Source organism: Odocoileus virginianus, chromosome 2, assembly GCF_023699985.2.
Source record: "Odocoileus virginianus isolate 20LAN1187 ecotype Illinois chromosome 2, Ovbor_1.2, whole genome shotgun sequence".
Lineage (NCBI taxonomy): Eukaryota > Metazoa > Chordata > Mammalia > Artiodactyla > Cervidae > Odocoileus > Odocoileus virginianus.
Genome location: NC_069675.1, coordinates 41,719,660 through 41,735,482, shown reverse-complemented (window position 1 = coordinate 41,735,482; position 15,823 = coordinate 41,719,660). Strand labels below are relative to the sequence as shown.

General features: G+C 36.2%; 1 protein-coding gene across 5 annotated transcripts in view; it reads right to left on the bottom strand.

Moving 5' to 3' along the window:
- SANBR (SANT and BTB domain regulator of CSR) overlaps positions 1-15,823 on the bottom strand; it is a 77,265-nt gene that overhangs the window by 11,790 nt on the left and 49,652 nt on the right. For all 5 annotated transcript variants that reach the window (XR_002317117.2, XM_070478790.1, XM_020910157.2 and 2 more), the window contains 5 exons: positions 14,817-14,969; positions 8,706-8,851; positions 7,746-7,842; positions 6,752-6,784; positions 5,176-5,275 (listed from right to left, as the gene is read on the bottom strand). Coding sequence is in view for 4 of the 5 variants with exons in the window: in XM_070478790.1 (XP_070334891.1) it covers positions 5,176-5,275; positions 6,752-6,784; positions 7,746-7,842; positions 8,706-8,851; positions 14,817-14,969 (529 nt within the window). In the remaining variant the exon portion in view is untranslated. The remainder of the gene's footprint in view (positions 1-5,175; positions 5,276-6,751; positions 6,785-7,745; positions 7,843-8,705; positions 8,852-14,816; positions 14,970-15,823) is intronic.

Genomic DNA, 15,823 nt, shown 5'->3' with positions numbered 1-15,823 from the left:
AGGAAAGTTATGACCAACCTAGAGAGCATATTAAAAAGCAGAGACATTACTTTGCCCACAAAGGTCCGTCTGGTCAAGACTATGGTTTTTCCAGTGGTCATGTATGGATGTGAGAGTTGGACTGTGAAGAAAGCTGAGCACCGAAAAATTGATGCTTTTGAACTGTGGTGTTGGAGAAGACTCTTGAGAGTCCCTTGGACTCTGAGGAGATCCAACCAGTCCATCCTGAAGGAGATCATTCCGGGGTGTTCATTGCAAGGATTGATGCTGAAGCTGAAACTCCAATACTTTGGCCACCTCATGAGAAGAGTTGACTCACTGGAAAAGACCCTGATGCTGGGAGGGATTGGGGTCAGGAGGAGAAGGGGACGACAGAGGATGAGATGGCTGGATGGCATCACTGACTCGATGGGCATGAGTTTGAGTAAACTCTGGGAGTTTGTGATGGACAGGGAGGCCTGGTGTGCTGTGATTCATGGGGTCGCAAAGAGTCAGACAGGACTGAGCGACTGAACTGAACTGAACTGAACTGTATATAGCCTAGAGTCCCCCTGCCTCCATGGAGCAGTTTTCTCAGAGCTACTGCGATGCTGTCTCCTGGGCTCAGCGTCCTAAACATTCCCACCAGATAAAACAGCTCTCTACTTTCAGAATGTGAATATATTTTTTCAGTCAACAGTTTTGGCGACTATGAAGGAACCCAGAACAGATTTCTTTCCTCCACCTGAACTTTATGAAAAACCAGAGACACAGTACCATAAGAAGCTCACTAAACTACACAGGCTGGTGTGGCCTTTGAGGCGGGGGGCAGGCAAAAGCAGCAGCAGCTAGCAGGTGAAAAAACCTGTGCAGAGACACCAGCAGGGAGACAGATTTTGCAGTGTGACTTAGGCAGGTTAATTGCTTATAAGAACAAAAATCCCAACAATTCCTAGGAGAATAAAAGGTTTCTGAGTTGCACAAAGATAACCTACAGTATCTAGTTTTCACCCAAAAGTCATGAGATAAAGAAAATGAGAAGTATGATCCACTCAGAAGAAACAGTTAATAGAAACTGATTGAGAAGGCCAGCATGTTGGACTTGGGAGACAATAATTTCAAAGCAACTGTGACAGATATGTTCAAAGGAAAAATGGTAGAGAGAATCTCAACACATAATGTATAAAAGAAGAACCGGGGGGAAATTCTAGAGCTGAAAGGTATAACTGAAATGAAAAAGTGAAAAAATGTACCAGATAGGCTCAAAAGAAAATCTGAAATGGCAGAAAAATGAATCACTGAATATGAAGTCAAGGATTAGAAACTATCCAATCAGGGGGAGAGATGACTGAAGAAAACACCCAGAGCCTCCAAGACTATCAAAAGGCCACAGGTATATTGGAGACCCAGAGAACAAATGTGAGAAAGGGGCACAAAAAATACTTAAAGAAATAATGATTGTAAGATAACAATTTATATATTCAAGAGGTTCAACAAATCCCAAATAAAATAAACACAAAGAAAATCACATCTAGGCATGTCATAGTCAAGCTTCTAAGTCAAAAATAAAAAGATAAATCTCAAAAGCAGCAAGATTAAAAGTGTACATTACATACATAATGGGAAAATTTTTATCGTAAGTTTTATCATAACTTCTCAGAAACAATGGAGGCCAGACATATTTAATGACATGTTTAAAGTGCTGAAAGAAGGTGATATATAGATATATAGTTATACAGTTATGGCTGATTAGTGCTGTTGTATGACAGAAACCAACACAACATTATAAAGCAATTATCCTCCAAATTTAAAAAGAAGTGCTAAAAGAAAAAAGTTGTTAATCACGAATTATAAATTGAGAAAACTGTACTTCAAAAACAAAAGCAAAGTAAAGACATTTTCAGGTGAATAAAAACAATTCACTAGTGCACCTGCAGTATACCTGCACTACAGGAAATAAGAAGTCCTTCATGCTCAGCTGGTAAAGAATCCATGGGATCGCAGAGAGTCGGACACACTGAGAGACCTTCACTCACTCATGAATGAATGAAAGAAAATAACACCAGATGGTAACAAAGATATAGAAATAAATGATAAACATGTTGGTAAATACAAAGGACTAAAGGTATATATTTTTCTTTGTTCCCTTCTCTAAAGGTTCTTATGTTAATATTCTACCTGGAGTAATTCATATTACCTTTAAGTAGACTGTGATAGATTAAAAAGGCATGTTGAAATCTTTACAACAATCAAATGCAAAGAAATATAACTAAAAAGCTAATAATTTAAATAATATACTAAAATTATTTTCTTAGTATAAAAAAAGCGGGAAAGGAGAAACAGAGAAACAAAACATTTGAGCCAACTAGAAAATGAATAGCAAAATGGTAAAGCTAACACAACCATATCAACTAAATACATTAAATATAAATACAATAAATGGTCCAATCAAAATGCAGAGATTGTCAAACTGGACAAGAAAGCAATTTCCAACAATATGCTATCTACAAGATATATTCTTCAAATTAAGAACTCCAACATTGAAAATAAAAGGATAGAAGAAAGATAAGTCATTCAAATGGTAAACAAAACAAATCTAGAGTGATTATCTTAAAATTAAACAAAACAGACTTTAAGATAAGCAGTTCTACTATAAATAAAGAGGGCTCCATCATGATAAAATAGTCAGGACACTATCAATGCATACATGCCTAGTTACAAAACTCAAACACGTACTATGCCAGGCCATGCCTGCTGCTCAGTTGTGTCTTTGACTCTCTGAGACCCCATGGACTGTAGTCTATCAGGCTCCTCTCTCTATGGAATTTTCCAGTCAAGAATACTGGAGTCAGTTGCCATTTCCTACTCCAGTGGATCGTCCTAAACCAGGCTTGAACCCATGTCTCTTGAGTCTCCTGCATTGGCAGGCAGATTCTTTACCACTGTGCCACCTGGGAAACTATATCATGATAAAAGAGTCAATACACTGTAACTGTATATGTGCCCAGTTACAAAGCTCTAACCCATACATAAAGCAAAAGCTGACAGACTTGAAAGGAAAAATACATAAATTAACATGATAGCTTGAGATTTCAATACTAATCTCTTACTAATTGATAGAACAAGCAGTCAGAAAATGAGCACTAGAAAATCAAACTGACTCTACATTTACAGACTACTCCACCAATAACAGAATTCACATTGTTTTCATGCACATCTGGAACATGTGTCAATAAAACTTAGAAGGTGAAAGCACAGACAGAACATTTTTTTATCACAATGGAATTATATGAGAAATCCACAACTGAAAAGTATTCAGAAAATCGGAAAATATTTGGAAATTAAACACATTACTGAGCAATACATGAGTCAAAGACAAAATCATGAGGGAAATTAGAAAATATTTTGTATTAAATATAAATGAAAACAAGATATACCAAAATCTGTGTTAAAAGCAGTGTTTAGAGTGAGTCTTATAGTTTTAAATGCTTATACTAGAAAAGAAAGTAAAAAATCAATGATTTAAGTTTCCATATTAAGAAGCTAGAAAAAAGAGGAAGGTAAGTCCAAAGTAAGTTCAAGGAAGGAAATAGTAAATATAAGACTGAAAATCAATGAAATATAAAATAGAAAAAATACAGAGAAAGTCTATGAAATCAAAAGCTGGTTCCTGGAAAAGATCAATAAAACTAATAAACCTGTAGCTAAACTGATCAAGAAAAAAGGAATATAAAACACAAATTAACAATACCAGGAATGAAAGAGGGACATCACCAGAGATCCTTCAGATAGAAAAGGATAATAAAATACTAGGAGCAACCTCATGCTAGTAAATCTGACACTGACAATTTGATAAAATGGACATATTCCTTGAGAGAAGTTGTCAAAACAGATTCAAGAAGAAAGAGAAAACTTGAATAGCACTATATTAATAAGAGACACTGAATTCATAATTAAAAGTCTTCTGATAAAGAAAACTCCAGGCCCAAATGACTTCACTGCTAAATTTTATCATACATTTTAGGGCCAAAGAATACAAATACTACACAGATTCTTTCAAAAAAGGGTAGTGAACATTTTCCAACTCATTTTATGAGGTCAGTATTAACCTGATAACAAAATTTGAAGACATCATAAAAAAACTACAAATATCCTTCATGAACACTAATAAAAAATTTTTAACAAAGTACATACAAGAGACAAGTGCTCAGGCCTGGTGCACTGGGAAGACCCAGAGGGATGGGGTGGAGAGGGAGGTGGGAGGGGGGACCGGGATGGGGAATACATGTAAATCCATGGCTAATTCATTTCAATGTATGACAAAAACCACTGCAATGTTGTAAAGTAATTAGCTTCCAACTAATAAAAATAAATGGAGAGAAGAAAAAAAAAAAAAGTACATACAAGCAAGTGAAATATAGTAATAAAGAGAAAAATGCCTATTGATGAAGGCCTAGATGCTGTGAAGTTTCAAGTTACCATGCAAATTTTTATGTCTAATAGAAAAGCAAATTATTTCTAATAGGAAAGATAACCCCAAAGATTATGGATTTACTGCCCTGTAGAACATTAATCAGTTTTGTATCTAATTTGCAATCTTTTTCTTAACATTCTTTTTTCAAATGCTTATAAATACCTGAGTAGTCAAATGCCTAACTCTAACCCTAACTTTTCTCTGCTATTTCTCTCACTAATGAGTTAAAAATTTTTGATACAAGTTCATTTTGCAGCTGTATAAAATGATGTTTTTAATTGTTAAAAAATCATACTTCGATGACTATTTTTATTAAATTATTATTTATTATTATATTATTATAATAAAATTATTGTTAATTTTATTAAATTAAATAATTATTTAATTATAATAATTATTATTATTAAATGAATTTGAGTGTCATTTCAAATCATCTCAGGTATATTGATATAGTTACACATTTTGAGAAACCCATTAAGTTATACCTGAAACGAAAACTCGGAGGATTATTTCTTAGTAATACCTCACTTTTTAAAAGTAACTTTATGAGTGTTCTGTGTTAGTGTCAGCATTAGAGAATCTTGAGGAAGCCTCTATTATTTTTTCCACATTGTAACCTACCATGTAGACTTATAAAGCCCCTTCCTCATCCCTTGCATTAAATCCTTCAGGATATAGCCTCCTTATAAAAGTGTGATGAGTTTCAACTTAGAAATCCATACTTTGTTTCTTGGATACTTCTTCTTCATCTCCAACTTCATCTTCAGTGACCTCGGACCCAGTGGTATATTCTTCTTCTTCTGAAAATAATGACTGTTGTTTCTAAAATAAAAAATAAAACATACCATATTAAAATTTTATCTTATCACATCACCAATGAATTCTTCCAAACACATTTATATACTTATTTTGGATGAATGAGCCAAACAAGAACTGATGAAATGACCACTGCCTAGCACAACATTTGTGAAATGGATCTAAGAATGTCTACATTTAAGACAGGATAACATTACATGAAATATTTAGAAAATTTACAATTTTCATAGATTCTAGCAGAGTGATGGGCACATCATAGGTACTTAGTATTTGCTGAACTGCAACTCTATTTCTCAACTTTAAATATTTTCCTTGATTATTAAAATTAAGTTAAAATACAATAATTGTCAATATTAATATAGTCTCATAAATAAGCAATGGGAAAGGAAATGGCAACCCACTCCAGTATGCTTGCCTGGGAAATCCCATGGACAGAGGAGCCTGGTGGGCTACAGTCCATGGGGTTGAAAAGGAGTCAGACATGACTTAGCGACTAAACAACAAATAGGCACATGTACAAATTCTCTGGGTGAATGTGGTCCTGGATTAAACATATCCACATCAGTTTCCTGCATCTATCCACCCTCCTGTCTGTTATCACTGATTCAAATTTCTATTCCATTCTTGTGAATACTGGTGGCAGATGGCATAGTAATGGTAAACAGGCAGGAACAAACAATAAGTCAATCAACCAACCAAATAAATGGAACTTAATTGATTTGTTGTTTTGTTCAATATTTTAAATGTGACCTCCAAGTGACTTTTTAAAAAAGTCCTTTAAGAAAACTTAATGGGGGGGGGGGAGAAAGCTTATGGGTTATGCAGCACGATAAAGGAGTATATGTCTGTTTTACAGTCCATGGAATTCTCCAGGCCAAAATACTGGAGTGGGTAGCCTTTCCCTTCTCTAGGGGATCTTCCAAACCCAGGGATCAAACCCAGGTCTCCCACATTGCAGGCGGATTCTTTCCCAGCTGAGCCACAAGGGAAGCCCAAGAATACTGGAGTGGGTAGCCTATCCCTTCTCCAGCGTATCTTCCCAACTCAGGAATCAAACTGGGGTCTCCTGCATTGCAGGTGGATTCTTTACCAACTGAGCTATGAGGGAAGACAATGATATTTTTAGTAAATGGGAAATTATAGATGCTGAAAAGGATGCTATACATTTAACTAACACCTATAAAATAAGGGTTTTCTCCAATAGCTCAGTTGATAAAGAATCTGCCTGCAATGTGGGAGACCTGGATTTGATCCCTGGGTTGGGAAGATCCCCTGGAGAAAGGAAAGGCTATCCACTCCAGTATTCTGGCCTAGGGAATTCCATGGACTGTATAGTAGTAGTCCATGGGGTCGCAGAGTCAGACACGACTGAGCAACTTTCACTTCACTCACTTCACTATAAAATATTTATAAGATTCTATTAAACTAAACTTTGATGTAGGGAGAAAGATTTACGAAAGTGAAATATAGTCACTCACTTACCAGCTGCAGAGTCCAGTTTTTCAGTGATAAGAACTATAAAAAAAGCCAAATAAGAGATTAATACATATGCATCTACTTAGATTGCAGCTCCTTATTTTCATGTGGATGGTGTAGAAGAGTTAGAGAAAGTTACAAGTATGGCTCCCTTCTAGGGTGAAATATCTCATCTAAAAATGATATAGTACGATCTTTTATATTCCCTGCCTAGAGAAAAATGCGTATGTTTACAAAAAAAAAAAAAAAAAAAAAAAAAATCAACATTTCCTAGCGTCATTTCTAAAGGGCAAATAAATCACATACAGAGATAATATAATTTGTTATTTTGTTAATTATTTCACTTTTTAATGTTTATATTTTATTATAAATTAAAGAACCATATATATGGATATTCAAGAAATTTGCTATTTTATATACAATTTATAAATGTATGTCAATAATTAAACACTAATAGCAATCTGAAGCTTATAGCACATTTTACATGGGATATTTCACTTTCTTAGGTAAATGTTACTTCAACTAAAACAAAGACAGGATGTTCACAGGCAAATAGAGACTCCCTGGCTGTTAGTCACAGGAATCAAACACATCAAAGCTTTCCAGTCACCTTAAAAACATCTCAGTTTTGAAACCTTGGAAAAACTAAATGCATTACTGAATACAATTTAAAAAAAGAGAATTTTACACCAAAAAAGTTTACAGGGCTAAGGGGATAAAATATCCCATTCATATTATCTTTACTCTGCAAATCACTATTTGTCCATAATAAACCCTGAAGACTATATTTTCCCCCAAAATTTGATTATTAATTCTTTGAGGGCAAGGAAAATATCAGCCTTATAGTCCTGATAATTCAGCGTAACACTTTGTTATGATAGTCAGTAAATGCCTATTAATGAAAATCGCAGTATTAATTTAAACTGATCATATTTCTGTCAAAGATTAAATATCATCAGTTGTTTTTATAAATAAAAAATAAATGAAACAAGCTACTTACAGCATTAAGCTCCCCACTCTTGGGGCCCCATGGTGTATTTGGCTCCAGTAAAACATCACAGTCTAGACCCTTTTCATCACAGGGACCACCAGAATCACTTGAAAGAAAAAGATATTTTAGGAAGAAATGTCCAATTTCTTAAGCTCTTTCTTTTTTTCGCCTGCATGGTACCCAGGTCCCAGTAATGAAAACGTAGTCCTAACCACTGGACCACCAGGGAATGCCACAATTTCTTAAGAATTTAAATGTAAACAATACTGCTTTAACTGCAAATGTTCTATAAATCGCTCTTCAGAAATACAGTTCTTAAGTATAAGGTGTGCCATTCAACATTTACATTTCTTAATGCATCTCATGATTCCCCCAGCAGAAGTCACCCTGTATGGGGGGAGCACCACTTACACTCAAACATCATACCTGCCAGGTGGTTAAAATAGGCTACACTGGTGGATACTGCTTTGAGAACAGCTTTTGTTAGAGGGTCCTCCTACCCACAACTATCACAACAATAGCCCATTGTAACTGCAGAATGATGGAAGTGACTACATTAATTACTGAATCCAAGGAGTTCAAATCTAGGCAAAGATAACTTGTTGCAACCATTAATTTTTTTTTAGTTCAATCAGTCAAGCTAAGATGGTCTCAAGTAACTTGGGAACATTTTTTGAAACCCTCAAAAACTGGATTGTGGGCCTCACCCTTTCAGTCACCAGGAACTCCTATTATTAGTTTCTCTTCCTCTTGGACTTCTAATATTTTGAGTCCCCCCCGCCCCATCAAATAAACACAAGCTTGCTCTTATTGTAAGCTAACACAATTTCAATTAGGCTTTCTGAAATAACATAAACTACTTAAGGACCACCATTACTGATTTGGGGAAGCACTGGGGGTAGAAGATTCTAGGATGGGAACCACTAATTGAATAAAGCTACAGTACAGGGCTTCTTTCCCTCACCTCACCTAATTGTATCTTTAGCAAAAGGCACAAGGATGACATCTTTGTGTTTGTGCAGATCATCCAGAATTTTGGCAGTTGGACAGGACAGCAAATCTTCACCTTCACCTTGATCACGAAGAGTAACCATATGGTCCTTTACTTTACAACCCTGTTATGTAAAAGACTAAATCTGAGAGGCTGGTTCTTTATAGAAACAATCATTTAAAGATGATGATTTCTTTTCCATTTTACTCTGTCACATCATCCCATGAATGAATTTACAACTTTTTCTTAAGAAAAAAATTACTTATACAGAAAAGAGCATGAAACATACACGCATACCTTAACTAATATCCATGTAACACAATCCACACTAAAAACAGAATACTGCCAATACTCTAGGATTCCCACAGGGCCATTCCCAACCAAAACCACCTCTTCTTTCTTAAAGAATAACCTCTACCTCAGCTTTTTTGGTACTTCCTTCCTTGCTTTTATCCTTTTACCACTTAAGGATACATCTCTAAACACTGCAGTTTAGTTTTGTCTCATTTGTTTTAATGCTATGTTTTTGTGATTCAACCATGTTATTGCATGTAACTATTAATATATGCACAGTATTTCTCTATATGAATAATTATAATTTGCTTATCTATTCCATAGTTGGTGGGTGGGTTGTTTCCAGTTTGGAACTATTCTAAGTAGTAGTATTATAACATTCTTTAACATGTTTCCTGATACACAAGTGCTCATGTGTACCAAATTAAATGACTAACAGAAGTGTATGAGTGTGCTCTTTATGACCTTGATAACACTTGGTAATTGTAGTCATTCTGGGGAGTATGTAGTGGTATCTGACTGTGGTTTTAATCTGCATTTCCCCAATTAAAAATGAGGTTGAAATCCTTTCCATGTTTAGTGGACAATGAGGAATGTCCTTGTGTGAAGGTCCTATTGTCTTTTTCTATTAATTTGTACAAGTTTAAAAAAATCTTAGTATCAGCCTTTTATAGCTATGTGTTGCTAATATCAGGTCCCACCTGAGTTTGCCTCCTCAGCTTCAGTTATTTAATGTAGCTAATGTACTTGAATTTAAAATTTCTTCCTTTATGGTATTATCTTTTAATAGCTTTATCAGCTTTGCCTCATATATAGCCTTTTAAAAAACATTTATTTATTTAAGGCTGTATTGGGTCTCCATGGCTGTGAGTAGGCTTTCTCTAGCTGCAGCAAGCAGGAACTACTCTCTAGCTGCGGTGTGTGAGCTTCTCATTAGGCTGGCTTCTCTAGTTGGAGGACACGGACTCTAGAGCACAGGCTCAGTAGGTGTGGCACATGGGCTTAGCTGCCTGGTGGCATGTGGCATCGTCCCAGACAGGGATCAACCAGGGACTGAACCTGCGTCACTGGCTTTGGCAGGCGGATTCTCAACCTCTGGACTATCAGGTAAGTTCCACATACAGACTTTTGGGGGACTAGTCTGGACCATTTTTTTTCCATTTTGACGTCCCAATGTGTCAGTACCTGTTCCTGGAAAGTCCGTCCTGTGCCCACTGCTCTGTAATGTCACCTCTGTCACAGTCAAGTATCCAGGTAGCTTCGAGTACAGAATTCCTCAGTATCTCTGGGGAAATGGTTCCAGTAGTCCCATATACACAAAAATCCATGGACTCAACCAATTGCATATTATATATACAGTACTGTATGTATTTATGTTTAAAAATCCAGGTATAAGTGGACCCACATAGTTCAAATCAGTGTTGTTCAAAGTTCAAATGTATTTCATTCTCTTTTATTGGTCCATCTGTTTAATCTTCATCAATATCACCCTGTCATAATCACCAAGACTTAAGATAAATTTTGATATTAAGCAGAGAAAGTATTGGGTTGGCCAAAAAGTTCTTTCAGATCCCTAAGCTGTCATGGAAAAACCTAAGTCATTTTGGCCAACCCAGTACTTCTACCTTTACGTTCTTTGAGAGTCTCTTACCTGTTCTTGGCCTTTTGTATTTCCATAAATATTTTAGAATCAGCTTAGCAACATTCCTGATTTAAAAAACACCTGTTAAGATGTTTATTGAGATCACATGGATCTATATAGGTCAGGCTGGGGAACATTTATTTACTTATTTTGGCTGTGCTGGGTTTTCACTGCAGTGTGTGGCATTTCTCCAGATGCCATATCGGGGTTTCTCCAGTTGCAGAGCACAGGCTCTAGAGTGTGAGAGTTCTCTAGCTGAGACACACAGGCTCAGATGACCTGTGGCATAAGGGATCTTAGTTCCTTGACCAGGGATCAAACCTCTGTCGCTTGCATTAAAAGGCGGATTCTTCATCACCCGATGTCCAGCAAAGTCCCACATCAGTGGATTTTGAGATAGCAGAACAGGAAAAGTTCCTTGATTTTGATTCCCATTGTAACTAACCTTTAAGAAAGACTACCCACAAGTTCAATGTGGAAACAGATCTGAGAATCTAGCTGTTTTCTCTTAATTCAGACATTAAAGAGAGTTATAAAAAATGTCAAACAGTGTTAGTTTCACTTATTTTTTTTTGCTTTGGAAAATATAGTTATTTTTCACAAAAATATGCTGACATGTAATGAGATTATTCTCTTTCAATGAATTAAAATTAACTTTTTCTGTTTTAATTTCCAATGGTAAATAGAGATAGATATAACCCACATAAATAAAAGCTCTCTAGGAATCTCAGCTTTGAAGATTTTGTTAGAGATCTTGAGTGCAAAAGTTTGAGAACCAATGTTCTAAATGATGGAAGGAATAATTACTAAGTAATCTTTTTGGGACAATGACGTGTATAGGAAATCACACTGGTGGTTTAATAAAGTCTTTCTGTGCCTTAGAATTGCAATACATAGTAAATAAATCAATAATTATAGTATAAAAGTCTTCTGAGGAAGTTCATAATTTATTTTTGTGATCAAGTTAATAGAAAAAGTTTCTGATGGTTCTTAAAATTACAGAATTGTTAAGTCAAAATTTTCAACCAGTCAGAGCCCAGATATGCCAGACCATGGAGATATATGTGTGAAATAAAAATCAAAACATGTAGAAAGGGAAAAAACACTTGATTCAGCATGTTTATGAATACGGTAAAGGTTAAAAAAAAAAAAGAAGAAAAGAAAAACTAGTCACTCTGTAATCTTGGACCTTAAATCAGTGGCTACAAATGTAACCTTTATGAAAGCAATCTTTATTCTAACCAAGAAAACTACCAAAATGTTTAATTAAATTGCTAATAATCCAGGGTCTTCACTGCAGTGAGTCATATTATAGCTTCCTGAGGAAATTATTCACCAGCTCCTTCCTCCCTTTGCCATTTCTCTTTGAGAACATTTAATCTAGGACTGTTATTTAAGGAAAGATTGCGAGTACTTATTTTAATAATTGTGTACATAGTCCTTTATTTAGGGGGATTGTCTTAGAAAATGGTAAAAACCACAATTTTCTTTTCCTTAAATATAACTCATGGGAGATGACTGTTCAGTTCAGTTCATTTCAGTTGCTCAGTCGCGTCCGACTTTTTGTGACCCCATGGAATGCAGCATGCCAGGCATCCCTGTCCATCACCGACTCGCGGAGCTTGCTCGGACTCATGTACATTGAGTTGGTGATGCCATTCAACCATCTCATTCTTTGTCATTGCCTTCTTCTCCTGCCTTCAATCTTTCCCAGCATCAGGGTCTTCTCCAATGAGTCAGTTCTTCGCATCAAATGGCCAAAGTACTGGAGTTTGAGCTTCAGCATCAGTCCTTTCAGTGAACATTTATTTGGTCAGGACTGATTTCCTTCAGAATATACTGGCTGGGTCTCCCTGTAGTCCAAGAGACTCTCAATGAGTCTTCTTCACCACCACAATTAAAAAGCATCAATTCTTTAGCAACCAGCTTTCTTCACAGTCCAAATCTCACATCCATACATGACTACTGGAAAAACCATAGCCTTGACTAGACAGACCTTTGTTGGCAAATTAATGTCTTTGCTTTTTAATATGTGGTCTAGGTTGGTCATAGCTTTCCTTCAAAGGAGCACGTGTCTTTTAATTTCATGGCTGCAGTCACCATCTGCAGTGATTTTGGAGCCCAGGAAAATAAAGTCTGCCACTGTTTCCACTGTTTCCCCTTCTATTTGCCATGAAGTGATGGGACCAGATGCCATGATCTTAGTTTTTTGAATGTTGAGCTTTAAGCCAACTTTTTCACTCTTCTTTTTCACTTTCATCAAGAGGCTTTTTAGTTCCTCTTCACTTTCTGCCATGAGGGTGGTGCCATCTGCATATCTGAGGTTATTGATATTTCTCCCAGCAATCTTGATTCCAGCCTGTGCATCATCCAGCCTGGCATTTCTCATGATGTACTCTGCATATAAGTTAAATAAGCAGGGTGACCATATACAGCCTTGACGTACTCCTTTCCCAATTTGGAACTAGTCTGTTGTTCCAAGTCCGCTCCTAACTGTTGCTTCTTGACCTGCATACAGATTTCTCAGGGGGCAGGTCAGATGGTCTGGTATTCCCATCTTTTTAAGAATTTTCCACAGTTTGTTGTGATCCACACAGTCAAAGGCTTTAGCATAGTCAATAAAGCAGAAGTAGATGTTTTTCTGGAATTCTCTTGCTTTTTTGATGATCCAACAGATGTTGGCAATTTGATCTCTGGTTCCTCTGCTTTTTCTAAATCCAGCTTGAACATCTGGGAGTTCATGGTTCATGTACTGTTGAAGCCTGGCTTGGAAAATTTTGGGCAGTACTTTGCTAGTGTGTGAGATGAGTGCAATTGTGCGGTAGTTTGAACATTCTTTGGCATTGCATTTCTTTGGGATTGGCACGAAAATGGACCTTTTCCAGTCCTGTGGCCACTGCTGAGTTTTCCAAATTTGCTGGCATATTGAGTGCAGGACTTTCACAGCATCATCCTTTAGGATTTTGAAACAGCTCAGCTGGAATTCCATCACCTCTACTAGCATTGTCTGCAGTGATGCTTCCTGAGGCCCACTTGACTTCGCATTCCAGGACGTCTGGCTCTAGGTGAGTGTTTATACCACCACTGTGGTTATCTGGGTCATGAAGATCTTTTTGGTACAGTTCTTCTGTGTATTCTTGTCACCTCTTCTTAATATCTTCTTCTTCTCTTAGTTTCCCAGTCAGTATCTCCCAACAGGAAGCTTCCATAAGTCTCTTATCTTTATCTGTCATAGGGCAGACAGAATGAAAACCACAATCACAGAAAACTAATCAAACTGATCAAATGGACCACTGCCTTGTTTAACGCAATGAAACTATGAGCCGTGCTGTATAGGGCCACCCAAGACAGACGGGTCATGGTGGAGAGTTCTGACAAAACGTGGTCCACTGGAGAAGGGAATGTCAAGCCACTTCAGCATTCTTGCCCCGAGAACCCCATGAACTGTATGAAAAGGCAAAAAGCTACGACACTGAAAGATGTACTCCCCAGGTTGGCAGGTGCCCAATGCTACTGGAGAAAAGTGGAAAAATAACTCCAGAAAGAATGAAGAGATGGAGCCAAAGCAAAAACAACACCCAGGTGTGTATGTGACTGGTGATGGAAATAAAGTCCGAAAAACAATACTGCATAGGGAGATGACTGAGGTTTATGAAAATGATAGCATAAGCCAGTACCCCTTCCCCCATCCCCGTTTTTACGCTCACCTATACCTGTTGGTTTCAATGATCACTCATTTACAAGAAGACTTACAAATTATTATCTGTAGCCTAACCCCTACACAGTCTACACAGCAGTTAGTATTATACAGAATGATCACCTAGGTACACTGTTAAGTGAAAAAGGCAAATTACAGAATAAGATGAACAGTCTGATTCTATTTCCAATGTGAAAAACAACATTTAGTCTGCGCCTAAAATGTATAAAACAAGGTCTTAAGGGAAGTTGTGAACAGTGGTTATCTTTGAGAAGTAGAATGAGGGAGTGGTATGAAATGAGATTTCTACTTTTTATTATACTTCCCTATGTAGTTAAATCTTTTCTACATGAATGTGTATTTACATTTTAAAAACAATAAAAGAGGAAAACATTTAAATACAAAGTGTTATTTAATAAGTGCTGTAATTACAAAAGGGCAACCTTCAAAATCTACCTTTGTAAGCTGAGTGGGGTCAAATCGAAGAACCTTTTGGTTACAGCAGGGATAAATTCCAGTGCCAACAGTACTCAGCGAACTTCCTGCAGCAGGATAAACCACTGTCTCTGAGTGATACTGACAGTGTGAAAACTCTATGCACAGAAAAGTCTGAATAAAAGAAATACATAAAATTAAGTATTATTCCCACAGTGAAATTATACATCTCAAAAATACTCAAGACCACATACTGAATGTCCCATCACGTAAAATATACAGAAAAGGCACATCTCTAGAGCTAAAATGCAGATTTGTGGATGCCTGGGATTAAAAGTGAGACTAGATTGGGGAATGGCTGCAAATGGATGCAAGGGATCTTTCTGGGGTGATGGAAATGTACTAAAGTTGGATGGTGGTGATGGTTGAATAATTCCAAATTTATTAAAGGTCAGTAAATTGTACTTTCTTAAAATGAATGAATTTTATGGCATGTAATAATACCTCAACAAAGCTGTTAAAAAGCAAAGTCAAAAACGCTATTTGAATTTCAGAGGAGTTAAACTGATCTTGATGTACATCTAATTTTATAATTGGTCTATCACAAAAGAGGTTTTCCAATGGAAAAAATTAAATAAAATTTTGCCTCCTTTATTCTTGCACATATTTTTTAAGGTAAATACTTAACATCACTCTATCTGTGACAACTATGGAGTAACTGAATGACTAGTGAAATATTTACTAACTTTTAATTATAAGATTAATAGTCATGTCCAGATACGTTTGTAAGTTGGTAAAATAAAGAAAATGAACAATTTTAAGCACTGATCCTGAACACAAAAGATAGTCTGTAATTCAGAATTCTTAGCAGTTAGTTCCAATTATGATTTTCAAATAATAGCTTTCAATTAAAATTTTTTGAGTCTGATAAAAGCTATAAGGTGCATACTCATACAAAGTATTTTGCATACAAACTATTTTATGAGTTTATAAACTCTCATAAAAATATTAAATATTATAAATCAGTA